Source organism: Macadamia integrifolia, chromosome 1 (genome assembly GCF_013358625.1).
Source record: "Macadamia integrifolia cultivar HAES 741 chromosome 1, SCU_Mint_v3, whole genome shotgun sequence".
NCBI lineage: Eukaryota > Viridiplantae > Streptophyta > Magnoliopsida > Proteales > Proteaceae > Macadamia > Macadamia integrifolia.
In genome coordinates, this window is record NC_056557.1 from 23,488,592 (window position 1) to 23,510,264 (window position 21,673).

The window sequence follows — 21,673 nt, forward strand, 5'->3', positions numbered from 1 at the left end:
ATCAAGTATATTTGGGGTATTTACAGGTAAATTAAGTCTTCTGCTGAACTTTTGAACGTTTATCTTAGATGTGTGTATGTTGTGGTTGGGTACTGTGTCAGATGATCCTAACAGGTTTGGGTTAACCGGAGTTAGCCCGGTCACCGGTCCAGTTCTGTGTGAACGGGGTGTGACAATAGACATATTTAACTTTAAACGGGCTTTAAACGGGTCCTCTTTAAAATTGTTACATTAAATGTGCTTGAAGAGAAATACTAAAAAAATGAAGCAAAGATGGGCATAACAAAGAAAAAGATCCAATAGTTAAAATGAATTAAGCCAAATATGTGCAAAGTAACTAAATTATTAAAGTACTCGATCTTTAACCCACGAAACTCAAATCAATTAAACTATGCCTACATAACCCAAGTTTAGTAAGTTCAAATCAATTAAACTATGCATAAAAAAGATGAATATTCATATAACAATTACTACCATCTTAATTGTACATATCACATACCCTTAGGACTAAATTAAAAAAAAAAAAAAAAAAAAAAAACCAAGTAGTATTAAAAGGGGTTGGGTTAAGTCGAACTTAAAAGAGTTAGTTCAAATCGGACTTGTAAATGTGTCGAGCTGGTCGGAAGCCCGTCGGGCTAGGTGGCTGCACCGTGTACTACCTATTTGAGCCTGACACGTTTATTAATCAAGCCGATCTAAGTTGGGTCATAAACGTGTCGGGTTTGATCGGGCCTACCAGTGCGGGCTTGGAATTGACACCCCTATAATTGAAAACATAAAGGTAAGAAATGTCTACAACCCAGTGTTAGCCATTTAGAGGAACCCTAAATTGAATTGCATCACATCATATCTTAAGCCACTTATCTAATTTACTATGTTTATCAAGATATTTGGCAAGAAAACTTCCTTTGGTTATTAAGTGTTTGGTTGACAATTATTTGAGAAAAGATTAGTCTGTAACTTTGAGAGACAGTCTTTACACAAAGCAGACGTAAGGTTGCTTACATTATAACCCTTCTCAAATCCCATAATAGAGGAAACCTCCTGCGTTGGCTATGCCCTAATCTAAAAATTATCGTACAAAAATATTATTATAGTAACTATACTTTAATCCAAAAGGAAACTTGTTTTCATTTTCTCTCGCTTCTTCCTGTTGAACATTTTTAGGATGCTTATGGTCACCAATAACAATTTTTTTTTTAAGCGAGGTCTACAAGTTAAGATGGGTTCATCCAAATCCAGTTTGAAACCTTTCCCAAATATTTACTATAGTTGTCACATGACAATTTCGGACTCGAATTTGGGGGGCATGATCTTATCATTGAGTAATCTTGTGTTAAATTTCAAATCAATTAGTTGAATTTATTCAGGTGACGTAATAATACTTTAAAACAGGATGACATCCTTATAAGTGATCAACCAAATTATTAGAGCTAAAGATTCCCTTTCTACAGTCAAAATGGTAAATCATCTCGTCCACATGGTAAAAATTCACTATAAAGTCTCTCATCTCCACAAAAAAAAATAAAAATAAAAATAAAATAATGTGTAATGGATCCACCATATGGGCTTTATGCCTTTCTGTTCAATGGATCATGGCCCAATAATGTGTAATGGATCCACCAAATGCTACATAACTGTAATTACCAATATACCCTGTTTTCCTACCAATATACCCTCTAAGACCTTCCTCGTGCGTCAAACCTCTTGCCTTTTGAAAGAATAATAAAAGCCTAAACAGGGAATCGTCTAGAGATCTATTGACTAATTGTCTGAGAATGAAATTCTAGCGTTTCCTTACGATCTCTTCTGGAGAAATCTCAGGGAGGAGGTGAATTGATTTTGAACCTCTTTCTCTGGTTCTTTTCCTTCTAGGGTTTTCAATTTCTTCCACAAATTGCTCTTGAAGCTCAGGTTTTCGATCAATTAATCTATTTATTTTTCTCTCTTTACGCTTAAAATCATCTGGAGAAGTTCCAATGGCTTCCAGGTTTTGCTTACGATTCAGATCTCGTCTTCAAAGCACTCTTTCGCAATTCTCCGCCCATCGCGCCTCCCCCTTCATCGCCGTTCCTGAATCTCTACTGTCAATTACTTCTCCATCTAATCTTTCTGTCATTCCCGTCGAATTTTCCTTCTCAAGTGCTGGAATTCGGTATCTATCGACCCTCAATCGGCAACCAGTTCGCAAACGAACCGTTGACATCGGTGCCAGAGCTCGTCAGCTTCAGAACCGCCGCCTCTGGACTTACGCACTCACCTTCAGTTGCATAGCCGGGTTTATTGTAATCGTCTTGAACAATTTCCAGGACCAATTGGTGTTCTATGTCACACCTACTGATGCCATGGAGAAGTACTCTACAAACCCTTCGAAGAACAAGTTCAGGTTAGGTGGGTTGGTTCTGGAAGGGAGCGTGACCCAGCCGGCTTCGTCTCCTGATATGGAGTTTGTGGTCACAGACTTGATCACTGATATCTTGGTACGTTACCAGGGTTCACTCCCTGATTTGTTTAGGGAAGGGCACTCTGTGGTTGTTGAGGGATTCGTTCGTCCATTCTCGGGGGAGCCTAAGGAGAAGCTGGCATCGTCAGCGAGGCGTGTGTCTGCTAAGGCCTTGAGTGGAGATTGTTATTTCGCGGCAACTGAGGTTCTCGCGAAGCACGACGAGAAGTATATGCCACAGGAGGTTGCCGCGGCGATAGAGAAAAATAAAGCCAAAATTGAGGCCGAGGCCGTGGCCGAGTCTGGGCAAGGAAGAGCCAGAGTAGCTTGATTCTGGGCAACGGTATGCCAATGACTGTTTCTGCAATATTTATCCTTCCTACATCAATGGATGATCAGATGGGTTGATGGTTGATGGTGACCTAGTATAGTCTTAGATGGCATATATATTTACTGGGGAGGAGAGGCATGATTTTCTATCAATGAGAGTCTTTTGTTTTCATTTTTGTTCTTGTAATGCGGCATTATTCTCTCCTCATTCTTTTTATTTTGATTGGACGAAACAAGGAAGAAAATGTGAGACTAATTTCTGATGAATAAGAAGATGTTCTCAGGTTGACTTTGCATAATTGTTTGTAAATTGCAATTTGGAATCTTAGAAGACTCTTGTGTTTTGGTTAGAATAACTTTCTTGGAATATATGTGTTTAAGATCAACTTGATGATCAATATTTATTTGAGATCCTGATTTGGTTTGGGCTAGTAGGTAGTGATAGATGTTAGCGCTCTCTCTCATGAAATAGTTAAACTAAACTGTGTTGGAGCATCAGAACAGTAAATGGTAGACATTTTATGCATCTTTACTCATTATAGTTATATAAACAACTACAGAACTGAGGATCATAGTCTACAATGCTGTTCTAATGACCTAGATCTTTCTCTCTTAAATTTTTTTTTTCCTCTTTATTGTAAAAAGAATGAAAGTATCAGGAGATTAGGGGAGAGATTGGCCCAGATGCAACAGCTTAGCCACGAGTCTACCATGTCCTGTATGAAAATTGTATCTCACTCCATGCGCACCTTCCTATTAATACCTATGAGACAGAAACCCGCTGAGATATAGGGCACTTAAACCTCATCTCCAGTCCATTGTTGCAACAGAACAGACCTGCTGAAATATCCTTCTTTCTATAGGTGTCAGCTAATCACAAAGGGTGGCACTTCCAATATTGAACACAAGGAAAGCAAGTCCCTGATGGGGAGCTATCCAGTGACCCAGAAAGACACAATATGATATCATACCCCCTACCCTCTCCTCCACTCCTTTTTGTTTCTCCTTTCTTTGCTTCTCAGGGAAGGTGTGGCAGAAGTAAGGCAAGTTCATTTTGAGAGTTACCACCTTTTCAAGGGGCCTGTAACCATTTGCAAACATGGGCTTTACACTCCTATACCCAGAGGAGTGCAGAAGATACTACCTTCTACCTAATGCAGAAGAGATTACTTTAATATGTCATGTTTGGGTGGATTGCATTAAAAGAAGTATCTATTATTTGGCATCTACTAGATTTTCTATTGTATTCCAGTACATATGACAAAGTGAACTTCCTATAGGATCTCAAGGCTTTAAGGCTTTTTAAGCAATTGGATCAATTGAAAACAAAGATGCAAGTAGATTTAACCAACAAGAAAGTCGTGAATAGTATATATTGGGACCATGTGAGCCCATGCAGCCATTATGAGACAGTAAAATAGAGAAAGGGAGGGAGGGAGGCGAGGGGAGGGCTTAGACTAGGTATTCCCTTGACAAATGGCATCAGTAATGTTGGAAATCCACATGGGCTGCTTCAACAATCGACTAGTTCTTAATGTTTTCGGTGTTCCTAATCAGCCGGGCTCCCTGATCAAACGAATAGAAAGTTATACATAGTCTACGACCCCCCCCCCCCAAAAAAAAGAAAATTTTAACCACAACACAGGGAAATCTAATGTTTAAGAAGGTGCAGCAGGTCCTGTAAAGTTGGCGTTGTTGCCTGATGATGGCCCTTCTGGGCTATTCTTTTTCCAGAAGGAAGTGGCTTCCTTTGATTGAATATTGTTCAAGATTTCCTTTTTCTTGGTTGATGAAGGTAATCTTATTTTGGTTGAATGTTGTCCAAGACCATCTTCCTGAGAGAGAATGAAGATGGAATTACATTGTTTCCTTAATGCTATTCTCTCTCTCTCTCTCTCTCTCTCTCTCTCTCTCTCTCTCTCTCTCTCTCTCTCTCTCTCTCTCCTATTCAGTGAAATTACATATCCTCCCCTATTGTCAGAGGATAAAGACAGACACAGGTTGGTGCTAGCATATGCTATGTAGCCCAACAGGGAAATCAATTGCATTTAATCATAAGGGCCGAGTTTCCCTTCACCTATGGTGAAAGAAAAATTTTCTTCAACATGGCCATTGGTAATTGGTAATAGCAGATTGCATTAGGGAGGGGTAATTTCATAAATAGGGATAGGAATGTAATGATGACAGCGGACATCAATCATGAGGCCACATCACTTGTCAAAAAAGAATTATTCCTTTACAATAGGGGAAGGAAAACTTAATCCACTATTAAATTGGGACCAAGCATTCCTTCAATCATGGTCAAGGGAGAACCTTTGAATGGTGTACATACAGTATCATACAATAGTGAGGGATATTATTGATCATTCCTAAACAAGGGTAGATATTTATGGCCATTGATGGCTGTAAGAGAGGTGCTTTGAAGGAAAACTTTCTCCATGGTTATCTATGTTTTGCTAAGACTGGACTAATTGATTTCTAAATAATGATGTAAGGGTACTCGAAAGCAAGAACAAATTTTCTTTATCTATCGAACTGGAGATCCAACCCGGATTCATCCATTAGTAAAATCGTATCTCATCAGAATTTCAGATAAGATTTATAAAGGAAAGAAGTTAAAGGAGCTTTACTTAACACACACAGGACAGCATATGCCTGGCTTTTGCTCCTTTCAAACTAAGACAACAAAAGTCCAGTTTTCGTGTTTGACTTTGATTAGACTGCCTGGTTTTATTGAATTTTCAATAGGATGACGTAATGGCACGCGCAAGCATCACAAATTTCACTCTGATGGCTTCAGATATGTGCATCTTTTCTATCAAAGATCATTACAAATAGGTTCCTAAGCCTAAGCATATCTGTGCAATGAGCAACTAGAATAGCATTTTGCCCAGACTTGAGTTTGCCCAGCTCCATCAGTTCTCATCATCAAACATGACAGGCACCACCACAAATTCTGCATCAAAGAGGTAACAGATTCAGTTCCTTCAATGGATTTCTATCCAAGCCCATTAAAGGTTACTACTAGTTATCCTAACCAAGTGTTGTATTGCAGATTGGCAGTTGTTACAGGAGCCAATAAGGGGATTGGATTGGAGATATGTCGCCAGTTAGCCTCAAATGGTGTAGCAGTGGTTTTAACAGCAAGAGATGAGAAGAAGGGTATTGAAGCTGTTGAGAAGCTCAAAGGGTATGGACTATCTGATGTGGTTTTCCATCAGTTGGATATGAAGGACCCTGCTAGTATTGCTTCCCTTGCTCATTTCATCAAAACCCAGTTTGGAAAGCTTGATATCTTGGTAACTTTGGAATCCCATATTTTCAAGTTGCAGAAAATCCTGGCATCTTGATTAGATTGGTTAAATGATTTAAGCTGAAATTTATTGTAGGTGAACAATGCAGGTGTCTTTGGAGTCAAATTAGATGATGCTGCTTATAGAGACCTGATGGCAGTGGATGATTCTGTGAGTCTCTGATCCTCTCCTCTGTTGTTAAAGGAAAGGATTCAAACTTATGCTGAAATATTGCATTCACTTGTGCAGCCAGAAACAAAGATAGCTAAATTTAGACAAATGGTAAGGCAAACTTATGAGACAGCTGAAGAATGTCTACAAGTAAACTACTATGGCACCAAAAGAGTGACTGAAGCACTTTTTCCTGTCCTCCAGCTATCTGATTCGCCGAGAATTGTAATGGTTTCTTCCGCTGCAGGGAAGCTACAGGTATTGATATCAAAACTGGACTTGTAAGGATATTTGTAGTTACTCCTTAGAACTTCCTCCATCTGAGTTAGAAGATTGGTGAAACAAAGATATTGGTTCTGTGGATTAAACAAGCTCTTCTTGGATATAGAGTCATTCTAAAATTCCAATGCATCCCTGATTTTTTTTGGGTTGGCTACACAATTCTCTTCTATACTATAATTTCTTTAAATTCTGTGGTCGTAGAAAATCTCACACACCTGGGCCAAGGAAGTGTTAAGTGATATTGATGGCCTCACAGAAGAGAGTGGATGAAGCACTGAACAAGTTTCTAAAGGATTTTAAGGATACTCAAGGCTGGCCTGCCTATAATATGTCCAAAGCAGCTTTGAATGCTTACACAAGGATTCTATCAAAAAAGTTTCCCAAATTCCGGATAAATTGTGTCTGCCCAGGTTATGTCAAAACTGACTTTAACCTCAACACGGAAATTTACTGTTGAAGAAGGTGCAGCAGGTCCTGTAAAGTTGGCTTTGTTGCCCGATGATGGACCTTCTGGGCTATTCTTTTTCCAGAAGGAAGTGACTTCTTTTGATTGAATATTGCTCAAGATTCCTTCTGCGCTGTTCTTGTTCCAGAAGTACTGTTCTTCTTTTGGTTGAATGTTGTTCAAGATCGTCTTCCTGAGAGAGAATGAAGCTGGAATGACCTTGTTTCCATACATTGTTCTTTGCTTCTATGTATTAAGCATTTGTCCAATGATAAAATAAAGAAAGTTACAATTGGTACTGAACCAAATTTTGATTTGTTACAGTTATTAAATTCTTATTTTGCTCGGTTAAAGGCTCTTAATGTTGGCAGGAACCCAATCGCGCAGCGGAAGGGATCGGTGAAAGTAAATAGTCTTATTAATAAATCAGATATGATGGACATACATATCCAACACTTAATTCAATTACCCAGTACTATGTGCTTATAATGGAGAATATATGCATTTTCCAATGATCTGATCTTTAAACAAAACAGCGAAAAGAAAAAATAAAGAAATCCATCACAGAAAGATCAATTTGACAGTTAACGGTAAACCAAAAAGCCTTCCACCATCATCAACAACGGTATCAATATTTAACGAGAGAAAGAATGCTATTAGTCTACGTAGCATAAACTAGTGCCTCCATGTTTCTCCCTCTCCTCCCCCTCCTATGAAATGACATATTCGCCACTACCATCAAGTGAGAGATAAACACAGGGAGGCACCAACGTAAGCTACATAGCCGGATAAGGAACTCAATCTCATTTAACTATTTTCTTAGGATCAACATGGCTATGGTTAATCGGTTCCAATAAATTGCATCGCGGTGAGTTAATTTCAACTTTATAAAAATAAGGGGTAAGCATGTAATGATGACAGAAGACACCAATCATGGGCTAACATCACATGTTTTCTCCTAACTATTAAATTGGAACCGAGTAATCTTTCAGCCATAATCTAGGGAGAACCTTCAAATGGTGTCCATAAGGTATGGTGCAATAGTCAGGGTTATTTTTGATCGTAAATAGAGGTAGATATTTATGGCCATTGATGGTTTGATGGTTCTTAACCACACACAGTCAAGGAAAAGCTTCACCTATTAAATTGGGTTTTCATGGTTTGCTTCTACTGGACTAACTGATTTATAAATAATGATGTTTTTTCTCTTTTTGGCAGAATTTATAAACTTAACTAAATTAGACCTTGTATTATGGCAAGATTGCTTGATATTCCAAAAGTTTGAAAAGTTTATTTGAAGCTTTGTGAAACCTGACATATTAGTCTAGTGTTAGTGACGGAATGAAAAAACATTTTATCTTTATAAGTTATTCAACCTAAAAAAACTCAAATCAATTTAAATAGTGGGTGAACTTCCATCTCAATTCCTTTCATCCACATTTTCTCTCCCCCACTCGCTGCTGCAAACCTTTTTCGCTAAATGGGTCCGAATCGATTTTCGAAATTAAGGTTTGGCAAGGGAAACAATAACGGAACATTGTGATGGTTTAACCCAAGGGGGTAGCACAGTTGGCGAGCAACGAATTTGATACTAGCCGTAAAATCGGACATTCTAAGTTCATCTCCCACTAGGCACACCTTGGGCACTTACACAGGGGTGTTTTATGTTCTTCACTACTTTCAGTGAAAGTTGAATGGTTCTTATTTGACCTTGAAATGACCCGATCCATGCAGTTGTGGGGTTAGTATGAGCCCGCGGGACTAATTAGGCCAAAGGCCTAGATATCCGTCGTTAGCAAAAGAATGAACATTGTGATGGAAGGAACTAGGTTCCTCACAAATCCTAGCAAACTAGAGAAACAGAGCTCCTATCCTTGTGGGACTTCACGAAACCTTGAACACAATTCCAATATCTTTGGAACGGAGAAGCAAGCTTCTCCTCCTCAGGCGAATCTCTTTTCACTTTAGAAGCCTGCGTACTTGATCCTCAATATCTAACTCCAAAATGCCATTAACGGGTTTGCAAAACTATGCTAACCACAACAAAAAGAATAATGAAAAGCAAGCATAACCTTAATTTAGAAATCAATTCAGATCCATTTAGTGGAAAAGGTTGCAACAACGAGCAGAGGAGAAAATGGATTCCATATCCATGGACCAGGGACGTACGTGAATCTGTTCCGCTCTTGAGCATTTATAATCTTTTCTATTCATGACATCATTGATGATTTTTTATTCAAAATAAATAAATAAATGACAATTGACTAATGTTCTACGTCTAATAAATCTAAAATGCAAAGGTTGTCTATATAAACTTTTCAAATTTTACCAATGGGGTTGGTAGTCTTGTGGTGAAAATGCCCTCAACCCATCACCGTTCAAGTCAACTGATTGTGGGTTTGAGTCTTGACATGCACACTATCGCCCATTGGTCCTGCGGAAACCCCGCTTGCTATACGGGGGCTTGTCCATCACTACTATGGAGCACATTTTTTCCATTACCAAAAAAAAAACTTTTCACACTTCTGAAGTGTCAAACAATCTGGCCATAGTACCCCTACACAGGGGTGTCTAAGTAATTAACCCATTTTACAAAAATAATAATAATATTAATAATAAGTAACCCATTTATTAAATAATGATGTAAGGGCACACGAAAGCAATGGTCTGAAATTAAGAAGCCCATACAGTTAAGAAGAAGATTGACTTGACACTCACACAACATTAACCTTGTTTTCTAGTTTTAATCTCATTAGACTGTTTGGTTTTATTGATTTTTCAATAATATGATGTAATGGCACACGCAAGCATCACAATAATATATACATGGTTTTTACAGAATCACATTATAAATGGGCTACTACGCCTAAGCATATCTGTGCAATTAGCAACTAGAATAAAATTTTGCCCAGACTTTTTTTTCTCTATTTCATCACTTTCATCATCGAACATGACAGGCACCAACACAAACTCTGCATCAAAGAGGTAACTGATTTAGCTCCTTTAGGATTTCTAACCAGACCCATTAAATGTCACCACCAGTTATCCTAACCAAGTGTTTTGTTGCAGATTGGCAGTTGTTACGGGGGCCAATAAGGGGATTGGATTGGAGATATGTCGCCAGTTAGCCTCCAACGGTGTAGCAGTGGTTTTGACAGCCAGAGATGAGAACAGAGGTGTTGAAGCTGTTGAGAAGCTCAAAGGGTCTGGACTATCTGATGTGGTTTTTCATCAACTGGAAGTGACGGACCCTGCTAGTATCGCTTCCCTTGCTCTCTTCATCAAAACCCAGTTTGGAAAGCTTGATATCTTGGTAACTTTGGAGTTCCATATTTTAATCTGTGTCGTTATAGAGAATTCCATCAAAATCTAGTTGCAGAAAATCCTGGCATCTTGATTAGATTGATTAAATGATTTAAGCTGAAATTTGTTGTAGGTGAACAACGCAGGTGTCAATGGAGCCATATTTGATGATGCTGGTCTCGCAGCAATAATGGCAGTGGGTGATTCTGTAAGACTCTTCAGAATAACTTTTTTAATCTTAATAGGAAAGGATTAAAACTTACGCTGAAATTCTTCTACTCATGTAGCAAGAAGTTAGGGCAGCTAAATTTAAGCAACTGGCAAGGCAAACTTGTGAGACGGGCCTGGAATGTCTACAAGTGAACTACTATGGCACCAAAAAAGTGACTGAAGCACTTCTTCCTCTCCTTCAGTTATCGGATTCGCCAAGAATTGTGAATGTTTCTTCTTCTCAAGGGAAGCTACAGGTACTGGTATCGAACCTGATCTTGTAAAGATGTTGGTAGATATACCTTAGAACTTGCTCCATCTGGGTTTGAGGATTGGTGAAACAAATCTTTTGATTTGTGGATGGAAAAGCTCTTAATATGAAAATAAGAAGGAAAAAAAAAAAACCTTTGCCTTTTCGCTCAATCATTTGAATTCCATTTTCTTTAACTTGTGATGTAGTTTAGTTCAAGTAGTTTTTGTTTGTGAATTGATAAAATAGGATATAGATCACTCTGCTACATGGAGTGGTGTTGTGCTCATCTGAAAATTGATAGATGGGAAGTTACTCAAAAGAAGCAAAGAGGCTGTATGTCAAATTGGGTGGCTTATTTCAATCATATGCCTGTCATGTATGAGTTATTTCTCTTGTTTTTCAATTCTCGTTATTCAGCTCTTTTGCTTCAAACAGAATAGGACTTCCTATGGCAGTTCGATTAGTTGGTAAAGTATGTAGATCTTATGCTACGGAATCTCGGTCTGCAACCCATTCCATGATTTGGATTTCCCACTTCCAGTGTTTTGCAGGGATTGGAGTCCTTTCAACTATGAGCTTGAAACCTTGACTTACCATTAATTTGTAATGATCTTCACATTGGACTGTCTCCTTTCAACTATGAGCTTGAAACCTTGACTAACCATTAATTTGTAATGATCTTCACATTAGACTGTGTACTATCTATTAATACCTTTTACATGAATCTGGATTACCAATGGCCAAGACTGATCCAACGCTACTACCTGAAATTTTGACCATTTGCACTTGCAAGGAATTTGAGTTGTGACCCCTTCAGTCTTGGGGTTGGCTTCACAGTTCTATTCTGCCATTTAAGCACTATTCAAAAAGGACAACCCGATAATATGAGTTGATATGGACATTTATCCTTGTTAGTTTAGTTGACACCAATTTCTTTAATTCTATTGTTGCAGAGAATCTCACACACCTGGGTTAAAGAAGTGCTAAGTGATATAGATGGTCTCACAGAAGAGAGAGTGGATGAGGCACTGACCAAGTATCTAAAGGATTTCAGGGAGGGTTTAATAGATACTCAAGGCTGGCCTGCCTATAGTATATCCAAAGCAGCTTTGAATACCTACACAAGGATTCTATCAAAAAAGTTGCCCAAATTCCGGATAAATTGTGTTGGCCCGGGTTTTGTTAAGACTGACCTTAACTGCAACACAGGAGAATTTACTGTTGAAGAAGGTGCAGCAGGTCCTGTAAAGTTGGCTTTGTTGACTGATGATGGCCCTTCTGGGCTATTCTTTTATCAGAAGGAAGTGTCTTCTTTCTGATTGAATATTGTTCAGGATAATTTTTTTTTTTCTTTTCTTTTTTTCCTGGTTGGGGGAATAGGATGAAGATCATCTTCTTTTGGTTGAATGATGTTCTAGACCATCTTCCTGGGAGAGAATAAAGATGGAATTGCCTTGTCTCGATACATAGTTCTTTGCTTCTATGTATTATCTCTCTAATGATGAAAAAATATTGGCACTGAAGAATCAAATAATTTTGATTTGATTTTGTTATTAAATTCTTAGTTTGCTTGGTTAGATTAGTTTACAAATGTAGTCTTTATTTATTCAAATAGATTTTGCTTCCCATTAAGCTTCAATTGGAAAACTGAAAAACACAGTACTAGTTTACTTTTTGCTTCAATTCGAGATTTTGAGGTCAGACAACACTTCTTAATCTCAGTTTTCAAAGACAGATAGAAGCATTTGAAGGAAAGGAGGCTCTGAAAGTGCCACTATTTGGCATTAACTGGGAAATTGGTAGAGATTTTAGAATAAGATTTTTTCGCATAGCCTCAATGTAGAGCAACAAAAGAGTCACTGTTGCATTTTTTTACTATGAATCTGTTTGCAAACAATTATAATCAAATAATGGTAATCAAAGGTATGAATTTCTCTAAATGAATACTCTGATGATCTGATCTGATATATAAACAAAACAGTGGAAAAGGAGAGGAAAAAAAATGAAGAAAAAGAATCAAAGAAATCCATCATCCGATAGTTTCTATAAACCAGTGTCTCCTACCATCATCAGCAGTTGATCCAGCTGGGTAGTTTATACTAGTTAAGGCCTTTAGGGTGCCATAAAAGCCCAATCGGCCCAAACCTACCTTAACCCGCCTTGGGCATGGGGTAAGCACTCAGCCCTACACTGGGGCTGCGCTTGGGATGGAATTTTCAAGCCCGATGCAGGGCCGGGTCTGGGTTGAGGATGGCCCAGCCCAACCAAATGTATGCAATAAATGTATATTTTTAAATATAATAAATATATTACATTCCTACATTAATATATAATATATCATACTTTTTAAATGTCTTTATTTACTATCAACAACTTTTTGTCATCACACTACCCACATCTATCTTTACTCTTCTTTTTTTTTTTTTTTTTGGGAAGACATTGTTGGCTTTCAAAGTTTGAGAATGAGCAGGTTGATGGTCTCTCTCTCATCCAAACGGCAATATAGAGGGACTCTCATGGTCTATTAGGGCCAACCTGGCCCAATTAGGGCTGGGCTAAGTTGGGCTGATCCTAACAGAATTGAGCTTGGGCTCAACCTAAACTAGAATTTGGCTGGCCTGGGCTGAGTTAAGAGACCTTACAAGGGTTAGGCTTTAAAACCCAGCCCAATTCAGCCCATTGACACCCTTAATGCTATTCTCTCTCTCTCTCTCTCTCTCTCTCACTCAGTGAAATTACATATCCTCCCCTATTGTCGGGGGACAAAGACAGACACAAGATGGTGCTAGCATATGCTATGTAGCCCAATAGGGAAATCAATTGCATTTAATCATAAGGGCCGAGTTTCCCTTCACCTATGGTGAAAGAAAAATTTTCTTCAACATGGCCATTGGTAATTGGTAATAGCAGATTGCATTAGGGAGGGGTAATTTCATAAATAGGGATGAGAATGTAATGATGACAGCGGACATCAATCATGGGGCCACATCACTTTTCCAAAAAGAATTATTCCTTTACAATAGGGGAAGGAAAACTCAATCCACTATTAAATTGGGACCAAGTATTTCTTCAATCATGGTCAAGGGAGAACCTTTGAATGGTGTACATACAGTATCATACAATAGTGAGGGATATTATTGATCATTCCTAAACAAGGGTAGATATTTATGGCCATTGTTGGCTGAAAGAGAGGTGCTTCGAAGGAAAACTTTCTCCATGGTTATCTATGTTTTGCTAAGACTGGACTAATTGATTTCTAAATAATGATGTAAGGGTACTCGAAAGCAAGAACAAATTTTCTTTATCTATCTACAAGTACTGCAAGAAGATTGGTGAAACAAAGATATTGGTTCTGGGGATTAAATAAGCTCTTCTTGGATATAGAGTCATTCTAAAATTCCCATGCATCCCTGACCTTTTTTGGGTTGGCTACACAATTCTCTTCTATACTATAATTTCTTTAAATTCTGTGGTTGTAGAAAATCTCACACACCTGGGCCAAGGAAGTGTTAAGTGATATTGATGGCCTCACAGAAGAGAGAGTGGATGAAGCACCGAACAAGTTTCTAAAGGATTTTAAGGATACTCAAGGCTGGCCTGCCTCTGATATGTCCAAAGCAGCTTTGAATGCTTACACAAGGGTTCTATCAAAAAAGTTTCCCAAATTCCGGATAAATTGTGTCTGCCCAGGTTATGTCAAAACTGACTTTAACCTCAACACAGGGATATCTACTATTGAAGAAGGTGCAGCAGGTCCTGTTAAGTTGGCTTTGTTGCCCGATGATGGACCTTCTGGGCTATTCTTTTTCCAGAAGGAAGTGACTTCTTTTGATTGAATATTGCTCAAGATTCCTTCTGCGCTGTTCTTGTTCCAGAAGTACTGTTCTTATTTTGGTTGAATGTTGTTCAAGATCGTCTTCCTGAGAGAGAATGAAGCTGGAATGAACTTGTTTCCATACATTGTTCTTTGTTTCTATGTATTAAGCATTTGTCCAATGATAAAATGAAGAAAGGTACAATTGGTACTGAACCAAATCTTGATTTGTTACAGTTATTAAATTCTTATTTTGCTCGGTTAGATTTGTTCCTTTCTATTACCTTCGATTGAAGAACTCACAAAAAAAAAAAAAAAAAAAAAAAAAAAAAAAGAGGATTAAAGGCTCTTAATGTTGGCAGGAACCCAATTCTGCTGTGGAAGGGATCAGATTGGGCATAAATGAAAATAAATAGTCTTATTAATAAATCGGATTTGATGGACATACATAATCAACACTTAATTCAAGTACCCAGTACTATGTGCTTAAAATGGAGAATTTATGCATTTTCCAATGATCTGATCTATAACCAAAACAGCGAAAAGAAAAAATAAAGAAATCCATCACAGAAAGATCAATTTGACCGTTACTGTAAACCAGAAAGTCTTCCACCATCATCAACAATAGTATCAATATTTAACTAGAGAAAGAATGCTATCAAGGTACGTAGCGTAAGCTAGTGCCTCCATGTTTCTCCTTTTCCTCTTTCCTATGAAATGACATATCTGCCACTACTATCAGAGGAGAGATGAATACAGGGAGGCACCAACGTAAGCTACATAGCCGGATAGGGAACTTAATCTCATTTAACTATTTTTTTAAGATCAACATGGCTATGGTTAATCGGTTCCATCAAATTACATCAGCGTGAGTTAATTTCAACTTTATAAAAATAAGAGGTATGAGTGTAATGATGACAAAAGGCACCAATCATGAGCTAACACATCACATATATACTCTAGCTATTTCAAATGATGTCCATGAGATATCGTGCAATGGTGGGAGTTATTTTGGATCTTTCATAAATAGAGGCGGATATTTATTGACATTGATGGTTTGATGGTTCTTGACCACACAAGGTCAAGGAAAAGCTTTACCTATTAAATTGGGTTTTCATGGTTTGCTCCTACTGGACTAACTGATTTATATATAATGATGTTTTTTTCTCTTTTGGCAGAATTTATAAAAGACTTAACTAAATTAGACCTTGTATTATGGCGAGATTGCTTGATATCTCAAAAGTTTGAAAAGTTTATTTGAAGCTTTATGAAACCTGACAATATTAATCTGGTGGTAGCAATGGAATAAAAAAACCATTTTATCTTTATAAGTTATTCAACCTAAAAAACTCATATCAATTTAAGTAGTGGGTGAACTTCCATCTCAATTCCTTTCATCCACTTTTTCTCTACCCCACTCACTGCTGCAAACATTTTTCACTAAATGGGTCGGAAGCGATTTCGAAATTAAGGTTTGGCAAGGGAAACGATAACAGAACATTGTGCCCAAGGGGGTAGCACAGTTGGTGAGCAACGAACTTGGCACGAGCCGTAAAGTCGGACGTCCTAAGTTCGAGTCCCACTAGGTACACCTTGGGTCACTCACACGGGGGTGTTTAGTGCTCTTCACTGCTTTTAGTGAAAGTTGAATGATTCTCATTTAACCTCGGAATATCCGTCGTTAGCAAAAAAAAAGAAAACATTGTGATGGAAGGAACTACTCACAAGTCCTAGCAAACTAGAGAAACAGAGCTCCTATCCTTGTGGGACTTCACGAAACCCTGAACACAGTTCCACTACTTTGGAACGGAGAAGCAAGCTTCTCCTCCTCAGGCGAATCTCTTTTCACTTTAGAAGCCTACATACTCGATCCTCAATATCTAACTCCAAAATGCCATTAACGGGTTTGCAAAACTCTACTGACCACAAAAAAAAAAAAAAGCAAGCATAACCTTAATTTAGAAATCAATTCGGATCCATTTAGCAGAAAATGTTGCAACAACGAGCAGAGGAGAAAATAGATTCCATATCCACGGATCAAGGACGTACGTGAATGTGATTCGCTCTTGGGCATTTATAATCTTTTCATTTCATGACATCATCGATATTTTTTATTCAAAATAAATAAATAAATGACGATTGACTAATGTTCTAGTTCTAATAAATCTAAAATGCAAAGGTTGTCTATATAAAATTTTCAAACTTTACCAATGGGGTTGGTAGTCTTGTGATGAAAATGCCCTCAACCCATCACCATTCAAGTCAACTGATTGTGGAACTATCGCCCATTGATCTTGCGAAATCCCTGCTTCCAGTACGGGGATCACTACCATGGAAGACCCTTTTTCTATTACCAAAAAACTACTTTTCAAACTTTTGTAGTGTAGTACAGCTACACAGGGGTGTATAAGTAATAACCCATTTTACCAAAAAATAATAATAATAATTAACCCATTTATTAAATAATGATGTAAGGGCACACGAAAGCAATGGTCTGAAATTAAGAAACTGATACAGTTAAGAAGAAGGTTTACTTCACACTCACACAACATTGACCTGGTCTTCTTGTTTTAATCTGATTAGAATGACTGGTTTTATTGATTTTTCAATAGTATGATGTAATGGCACACGCAAGCATCACAATAATATATACATGGTTTTTATAAAATCACATTATAAATAGGCTCCTAAGCCTAAGCATATCTGTGCAATTAGCAACTAGAATAAAATTTTGCCCAGACTTGGTTTTCTCTATTCCATCACTTCTCATCATCGAACATGACAGGCACCAACACAAACTCTGCATCAAAGAGGTAACTGATTTAGCTCCTTTAATGGATTTCTAACCAGACCCATTAAATGTCACCACCAGTTATCCTAACCAAGTGTTATGTTGCAGATTGGCAGTTGTTACAGGGGCCAATAAAGGGATTGGATTGGAGATATGTCGCCAGTTAGCCTCCAACGGTGTAGCAGTGGTTTTGACAGCCAGAGATGAGAACAGGGGTGTTGAAGCTGTTGAGAAGCTCAAAGGGTCTGGACTATCTGATGTGGTTTTTCATCAACTGGAAGTGACGGACCCTGCTAGTATTGCTTCCCTTGCTCTCTTCATCAAAACCCAGTTTGGAAAGCTTGATATCTTGGTAACTTTGGAGTTCCATATTTTTATTTGTATCGTTACAGAGAATTCCATCAAAACCTAGTTTCAGAAAATCCTGGCATCTTAATTTAGATTGGTTAAATGATTTAAGCTGAAATTTGTTGTAGGTGAACAATGCAGGTGTCAATGGAGCCATATTTGATGATGCTGGTCTCGCAGCAATAATGGCAGTGGGTGATTCTGTAAGACTCTTCAGAATAACTTTTTTAATCTTAATAGGAAAGGATTAAAACTTACGCTGAAATTCTTCTACTCATGTAGCAAGAAGTTAGGGCAGCTAAATTTAGGCAACTGGTAAGGCAAACTTGTGAGACGGGCCCGGAATGTCTACAAGTGAACTACTATGGCACCAAAAAAGTGACTGAAGCACTTCTTCCTCTCCTTCAGTTATCGGATTCGCCAAGAATTGTGAATGTTTCTTCTTCTCAAGGGAAGCTACAGGTACTGGTATCGAACCTGATCTTGTAAAGATATTGTGAATGTTCTAAGGTGGTCAGTAGACTCAGGTACATCTTAGAACTTGCACCCTTCTTTTCCCTCAACAATTTGAATCTCATCATTCCAAGCAACATATACCCCTCCAAAGACCTTGCAGTACCTGGAGCCTCGCGCACTGGGTATGCCCTTGTCATGAATCTAAGCAATGAATTTTGGTGGCATCTGCTTTGTAGTGTTGCGTGCTAAACTTAGGTCAACTCCATAAACCATTCTCAGTTATTCAGGGTTGGCTGCAGAATTCTATTCTGCCACTTGAGCACTATCCCTCTTCCTTTAAAAGATGATTTGGTATGGATACTATGCTAATTCAGTTTAATTGAATATAATTTCTCTAATTCTGTTGTTGCAGAACATCTCAGTCACCTGGGCTAAGGATGTGCTAAGTGATACTGATGGCCTCACAGAAGAGAGAGTGGATGAAGCAGTGAACAAGTATCTTAAGGAATTCAAGGAGGGTTTAATAGAAACTAAAGGCGGGCCTGCATATTGCATGTCCAAAGCAGTTTTGAATGCCTACACAAGGATTCTATCAAAAAAGTTTCCCAAATTCCGGATAAATTGCGTCTGCCCAGGTTATGTCAAATCTGATTTTAACCTCAACACAGGGAAATTTACTATTGAAGAAGGTGCAGCAGGTCCTGTTAAGTTGGCTTTGCTGCCTGATGATGGCCCTTCTGGGCTATTCTTTTTCCAGAAGGAAGTGACTTCCTTTGATTGAATATTGTTCAAGATTTCCTTTTTCTTGTTGGGGGGTTGGGGATGAAGATCATCTTATTCTGGTTGAATTTTGTTCAAGATCTTCTTCCTGAGAGAGAATAAAGCTAGAATTACCTTATTTCCATACAAAGTTCTTTACTTCCTATGTATTACATATTTGTCCAGTAATGAAATAAAGACTGTTACAATTGGTACTGAACCAAATAATTTTTATTTGATACAGTTATTGAATTCTTAGTTATATTTACTCAAATGGACATTGCTTTCCATTGCTTTTAATTGAAGAACATACTTCTTATTTCGGAGTAGCATGCAGTTTTTTCAGTTGGTCTCTCTTAAGTGGAAGAGATGGAGTTGAAAATTTTTAAAGAAGGGATCCAACATGTTGACGTTGGTCTCTCTCAAGTGGAAGAGATGGAGTTGACATTTTTTGAAGAGGGAATCCAACATGTTGACGATATTATTCAAAAGCCGTTTCAACTATACTGGATGAAATCACCGTATAAGATTCACCCGTACTACCTTCGCTCCAAAGAATGAAAAACTTAATTGATTTGACTTTACGTTCCTTATATTTTCATCACTTCTACCTTATCTAGGGTTGTCATTACTTTTACCTTATCTGGGGTTGACGTGGTGCCTTTTTATACTTGTGCCAGTCTTTTTGTTCCTATTTATTTAAAAAAAAAAAAATTTGTCCGAACTTTCCACCACAAATTTTACAAACTTAACGTTGTGTGGCCTCTAAACTCCAAATTGATGAAGCCACTGGAGTCACTGGAATGACTTCTCAATTGCGATAAAGGTACTCTTCCCATTTTCCACTATGGTGGGCGAGCGGCTTCAAAGTTTTGAAGATATTTATGATTTCCTCTTTCTTTATTGGAGTTGTAAGAAAGCAGGTTTTGGTCGGCAGCGCTTATTGAAGAACAGAACCAAGCCTGCGTCATTCGCTATTGATCGAAGAAAACCAAGCGAATGGCGAAATGTCAGCTCTGCGATCGATAGGGAGAGAGTGGCCTACGATCAGCTAGCTCAACCGTTGCTTGCTTGTTGGTTGATATTTTTCTTAAACTGTGTCGAACATGGCAGAGACCAACACAAATTCTACATCAAAGAGGTAATTGATTCAGCTCCAAAGCAGACCCATTTAAGGCTACCGCCAGTTATCCTAACCAAGAGTTGTATTGCAGATTAGCAGTTGTTACAGGAGCCAATAAAGGGATTGGATTGGAGATATGTCGCCAATTAGCCTCCAATGGTGTAGCAGTGGTTTTGACAGCCAGAGATGAGAAGAAAGGTGTTGAAGCTGTTGAGAAGCTCAAAGGGTCTGGACTATCTGATGTGGTTTTTCATCAGCTGGATGTGAAGGACCCTGCTAGAATTGCTTCCCTAGGTCATTTCATCAAAACCCATTTTGGAAAGCTTGATATCTTGGTAATTTTGGAATCCCATATTTTTATTTGTATCATTACAGAGAATTTCATCAGAATCTATTTGCAGAAAATCCTGGCATCTTGCTTTTATTGATTAAATGATTTGAGCTGAAATTTGTTCTAGGTGAACAATGCAGCTGTCTCTGGAATCAAAATAGATGATGATGCTTGTGAAGCCCTAATGACAATAGATGCTTCTGTAAGTCTCTGACTCTCTCCTTTGTTGTTAATGTTTGTGGTTACAAGCTTTATATTCTGTACCTCATAAGATGGTTATGTTAAAAAAGACTCCTAGATTCTTACCCATTACCAGATTATCTTCTGTTCAAATCTTTGGAATGATTACAGGTTCCAAGTTTAACTCACTCTTATTACTTGTGATAAACTGTTCCTAGAATGACTACATTTAACATAAATGTGTGTGTTTTCGTGTGAGTGACAGAGAAAAAATGACTAGGATTTGCATGGTATGGTAGCGAAAGAGTACTCTATAATACCATCAAGTCTTGTGCCTATGCTTTGGGCCAGTCATGTTTGAGACTAGCTCATGTATTAGGTTGGCCAGATCAAAGGTTGCCCCTGCCACGAATTCCAATCCATTCAAGAACAGTATTGAGCCATTCAGATGCATATAAATCCTTTTGAGGTTTTCAGAGATGTCACTGGTGTGGCATATTTCACATTCACCAGTTGGGGGCTTGATAGTTCGATGCTCCAGTAGAACATTTCCTTTAGGGATTCTCAGGGGCATGATAGTTTATTAGTTAGTCAGAGGAATAACCTGCTCAACATTGGGGGATTTGTTGAGAAATTTTGTGCTATTATCAAAACCGATCGGGTTTGTTCTCTTCTGTAAATTTGTTTGTTTTACCTTTTAGGATGCCTCTTCAGAGTTTGTATTCTTGGGCTCTTGAACTCTTCTTTCCCCCTTTTAATAAAATTCTATTTTCAGTAAAAAAAAAAAAAGGAATTAATTGCTTAATCCTAACAGGAAAGGATGAAAACTTATACTGAAAAGTTTCTACTCATGCAGCAAGAAGTTAAGGAAGCTAAATTTAGACAACTGGCAAGGCAAACATATGAGACGGCCCAAGAATGTGTACAAGCAAACTACTATGGAACCAAAAGAGTGACTGAAGCACTTCTTCCTATCCTTCAGTTATCTGATTCACCGAGAATTGTAAATGTTTCTTCCTCATCAGGGAGGCTACAGGTACTGGTATCGAACCTGATCTTGTAAAGATGTTGGTAGATATACCTTAGAACTTGCTCCATCTGGGTTTGAGGATTTGTGGATGGAAAAGCTCTTATAAAAAAA

General features: G+C 38.1%; 4 protein-coding genes and 1 pseudogene across 4 annotated transcripts in view; all 5 read left to right on the forward strand.

Moving 5' to 3' along the window:
- The first annotated feature begins 1,751 nt into the window (after positions 1 to 1,751).
- LOC122081909 (cytochrome c-type biogenesis protein CcmE homolog, mitochondrial-like) lies at positions 1,752 to 3,069 on the forward strand. The gene has a single exon (XM_042649313.1). The coding sequence runs from the start codon at positions 1,980 to 1,982 to the stop codon at positions 2,772 to 2,774; it is 795 nt and encodes a 264-aa protein (XP_042505247.1). The 5' UTR covers positions 1,752 to 1,979; the 3' UTR covers positions 2,775 to 3,069.
- A 2,679-nt stretch (positions 3,070 to 5,748) lies between these two features.
- Positions 5,749 to 7,272, forward strand: LOC122081892 (annotated as a pseudogene).
- Positions 7,273 to 9,830: 2,558 nt separating this feature from the next.
- Positions 9,831 to 12,294, forward strand: LOC122081903 (salutaridine reductase-like). The gene is made up of 5 exons (XM_042649300.1): positions 9,831 to 9,949; positions 10,034 to 10,277; positions 10,401 to 10,475; positions 10,555 to 10,734; positions 11,684 to 12,294. Exons 1-5 carry the CDS (start codon positions 9,915 to 9,917, stop codon positions 12,047 to 12,049), a joined length of 900 nt encoding a protein of 299 aa, XP_042505234.1. The 5' UTR covers positions 9,831 to 9,914; the 3' UTR covers positions 12,050 to 12,294.
- A 4,914-nt stretch (positions 12,295 to 17,208) lies between these two features.
- Positions 17,209 to 19,123, forward strand: LOC122081898 ((+)-neomenthol dehydrogenase-like). The gene is made up of 5 exons (XM_042649286.1): positions 17,209 to 17,357; positions 17,444 to 17,687; positions 17,812 to 17,886; positions 17,966 to 18,145; positions 18,552 to 19,123. The coding sequence occupies exons 1-5, from the start codon at positions 17,323 to 17,325 to the stop codon at positions 18,918 to 18,920; spliced, it is 903 nt and encodes a 300-aa protein (XP_042505220.1). The 5' UTR covers positions 17,209 to 17,322; the 3' UTR covers positions 18,921 to 19,123.
- Positions 19,124 to 19,732: 609 nt separating this feature from the next.
- The window catches only part of LOC122072105 (salutaridine reductase-like), a 10,942-nt gene continuing 9,001 nt past the window's right edge, over positions 19,733 to 21,673 (forward strand). Inside the window, exons 1-4 of the mRNA XM_042636656.1 lie at positions 19,733 to 20,039; positions 20,113 to 20,356; positions 20,480 to 20,554; positions 21,389 to 21,568. Of these exons, the coding sequence (XP_042492590.1) occupies positions 20,005 to 20,039; positions 20,113 to 20,356; positions 20,480 to 20,554; positions 21,389 to 21,568 (534 nt within the window). The 5' untranslated portion in view covers positions 19,733 to 20,004. The remainder of the gene's footprint in view (positions 20,040 to 20,112; positions 20,357 to 20,479; positions 20,555 to 21,388; positions 21,569 to 21,673) is intronic.

Excerpts from the sequence above, each read along its gene's own strand:
- LOC122081903 (XM_042649300.1), top strand. The coding sequence starts at position 9,915 with ATGACAGGCACCAACACAAACTCTGCATCAAAGAG. Across the intron at positions 10,476-10,554 it reads TAATGGCAGTGGGTGATTCT|CAAGAAGTTAGGGCAGCTAA; the intron begins GTAAGACTCTTC and ends CTACTCATGTAG. Across the intron at positions 10,735-11,683 it reads CTTCTCAAGGGAAGCTACAG|AGAATCTCACACACCTGGGT; the intron begins GTACTGGTATCG and ends CTATTGTTGCAG.
- LOC122081909 (XM_042649313.1), top strand. The coding sequence starts at position 1,980 with ATGGCTTCCAGGTTTTGCTTACGATTCAGATCTCGTCTTCAAAGCACT.
- LOC122081898 (XM_042649286.1), top strand. The coding sequence starts at position 17,323 with ATGACAGGCACCAACACAAACTCTGCATCAAAGAG. Across the intron at positions 17,887-17,965 it reads TAATGGCAGTGGGTGATTCT|CAAGAAGTTAGGGCAGCTAA; the intron begins GTAAGACTCTTC and ends CTACTCATGTAG. Across the intron at positions 18,146-18,551 it reads CTTCTCAAGGGAAGCTACAG|AACATCTCAGTCACCTGGGC; the intron begins GTACTGGTATCG and ends CTGTTGTTGCAG.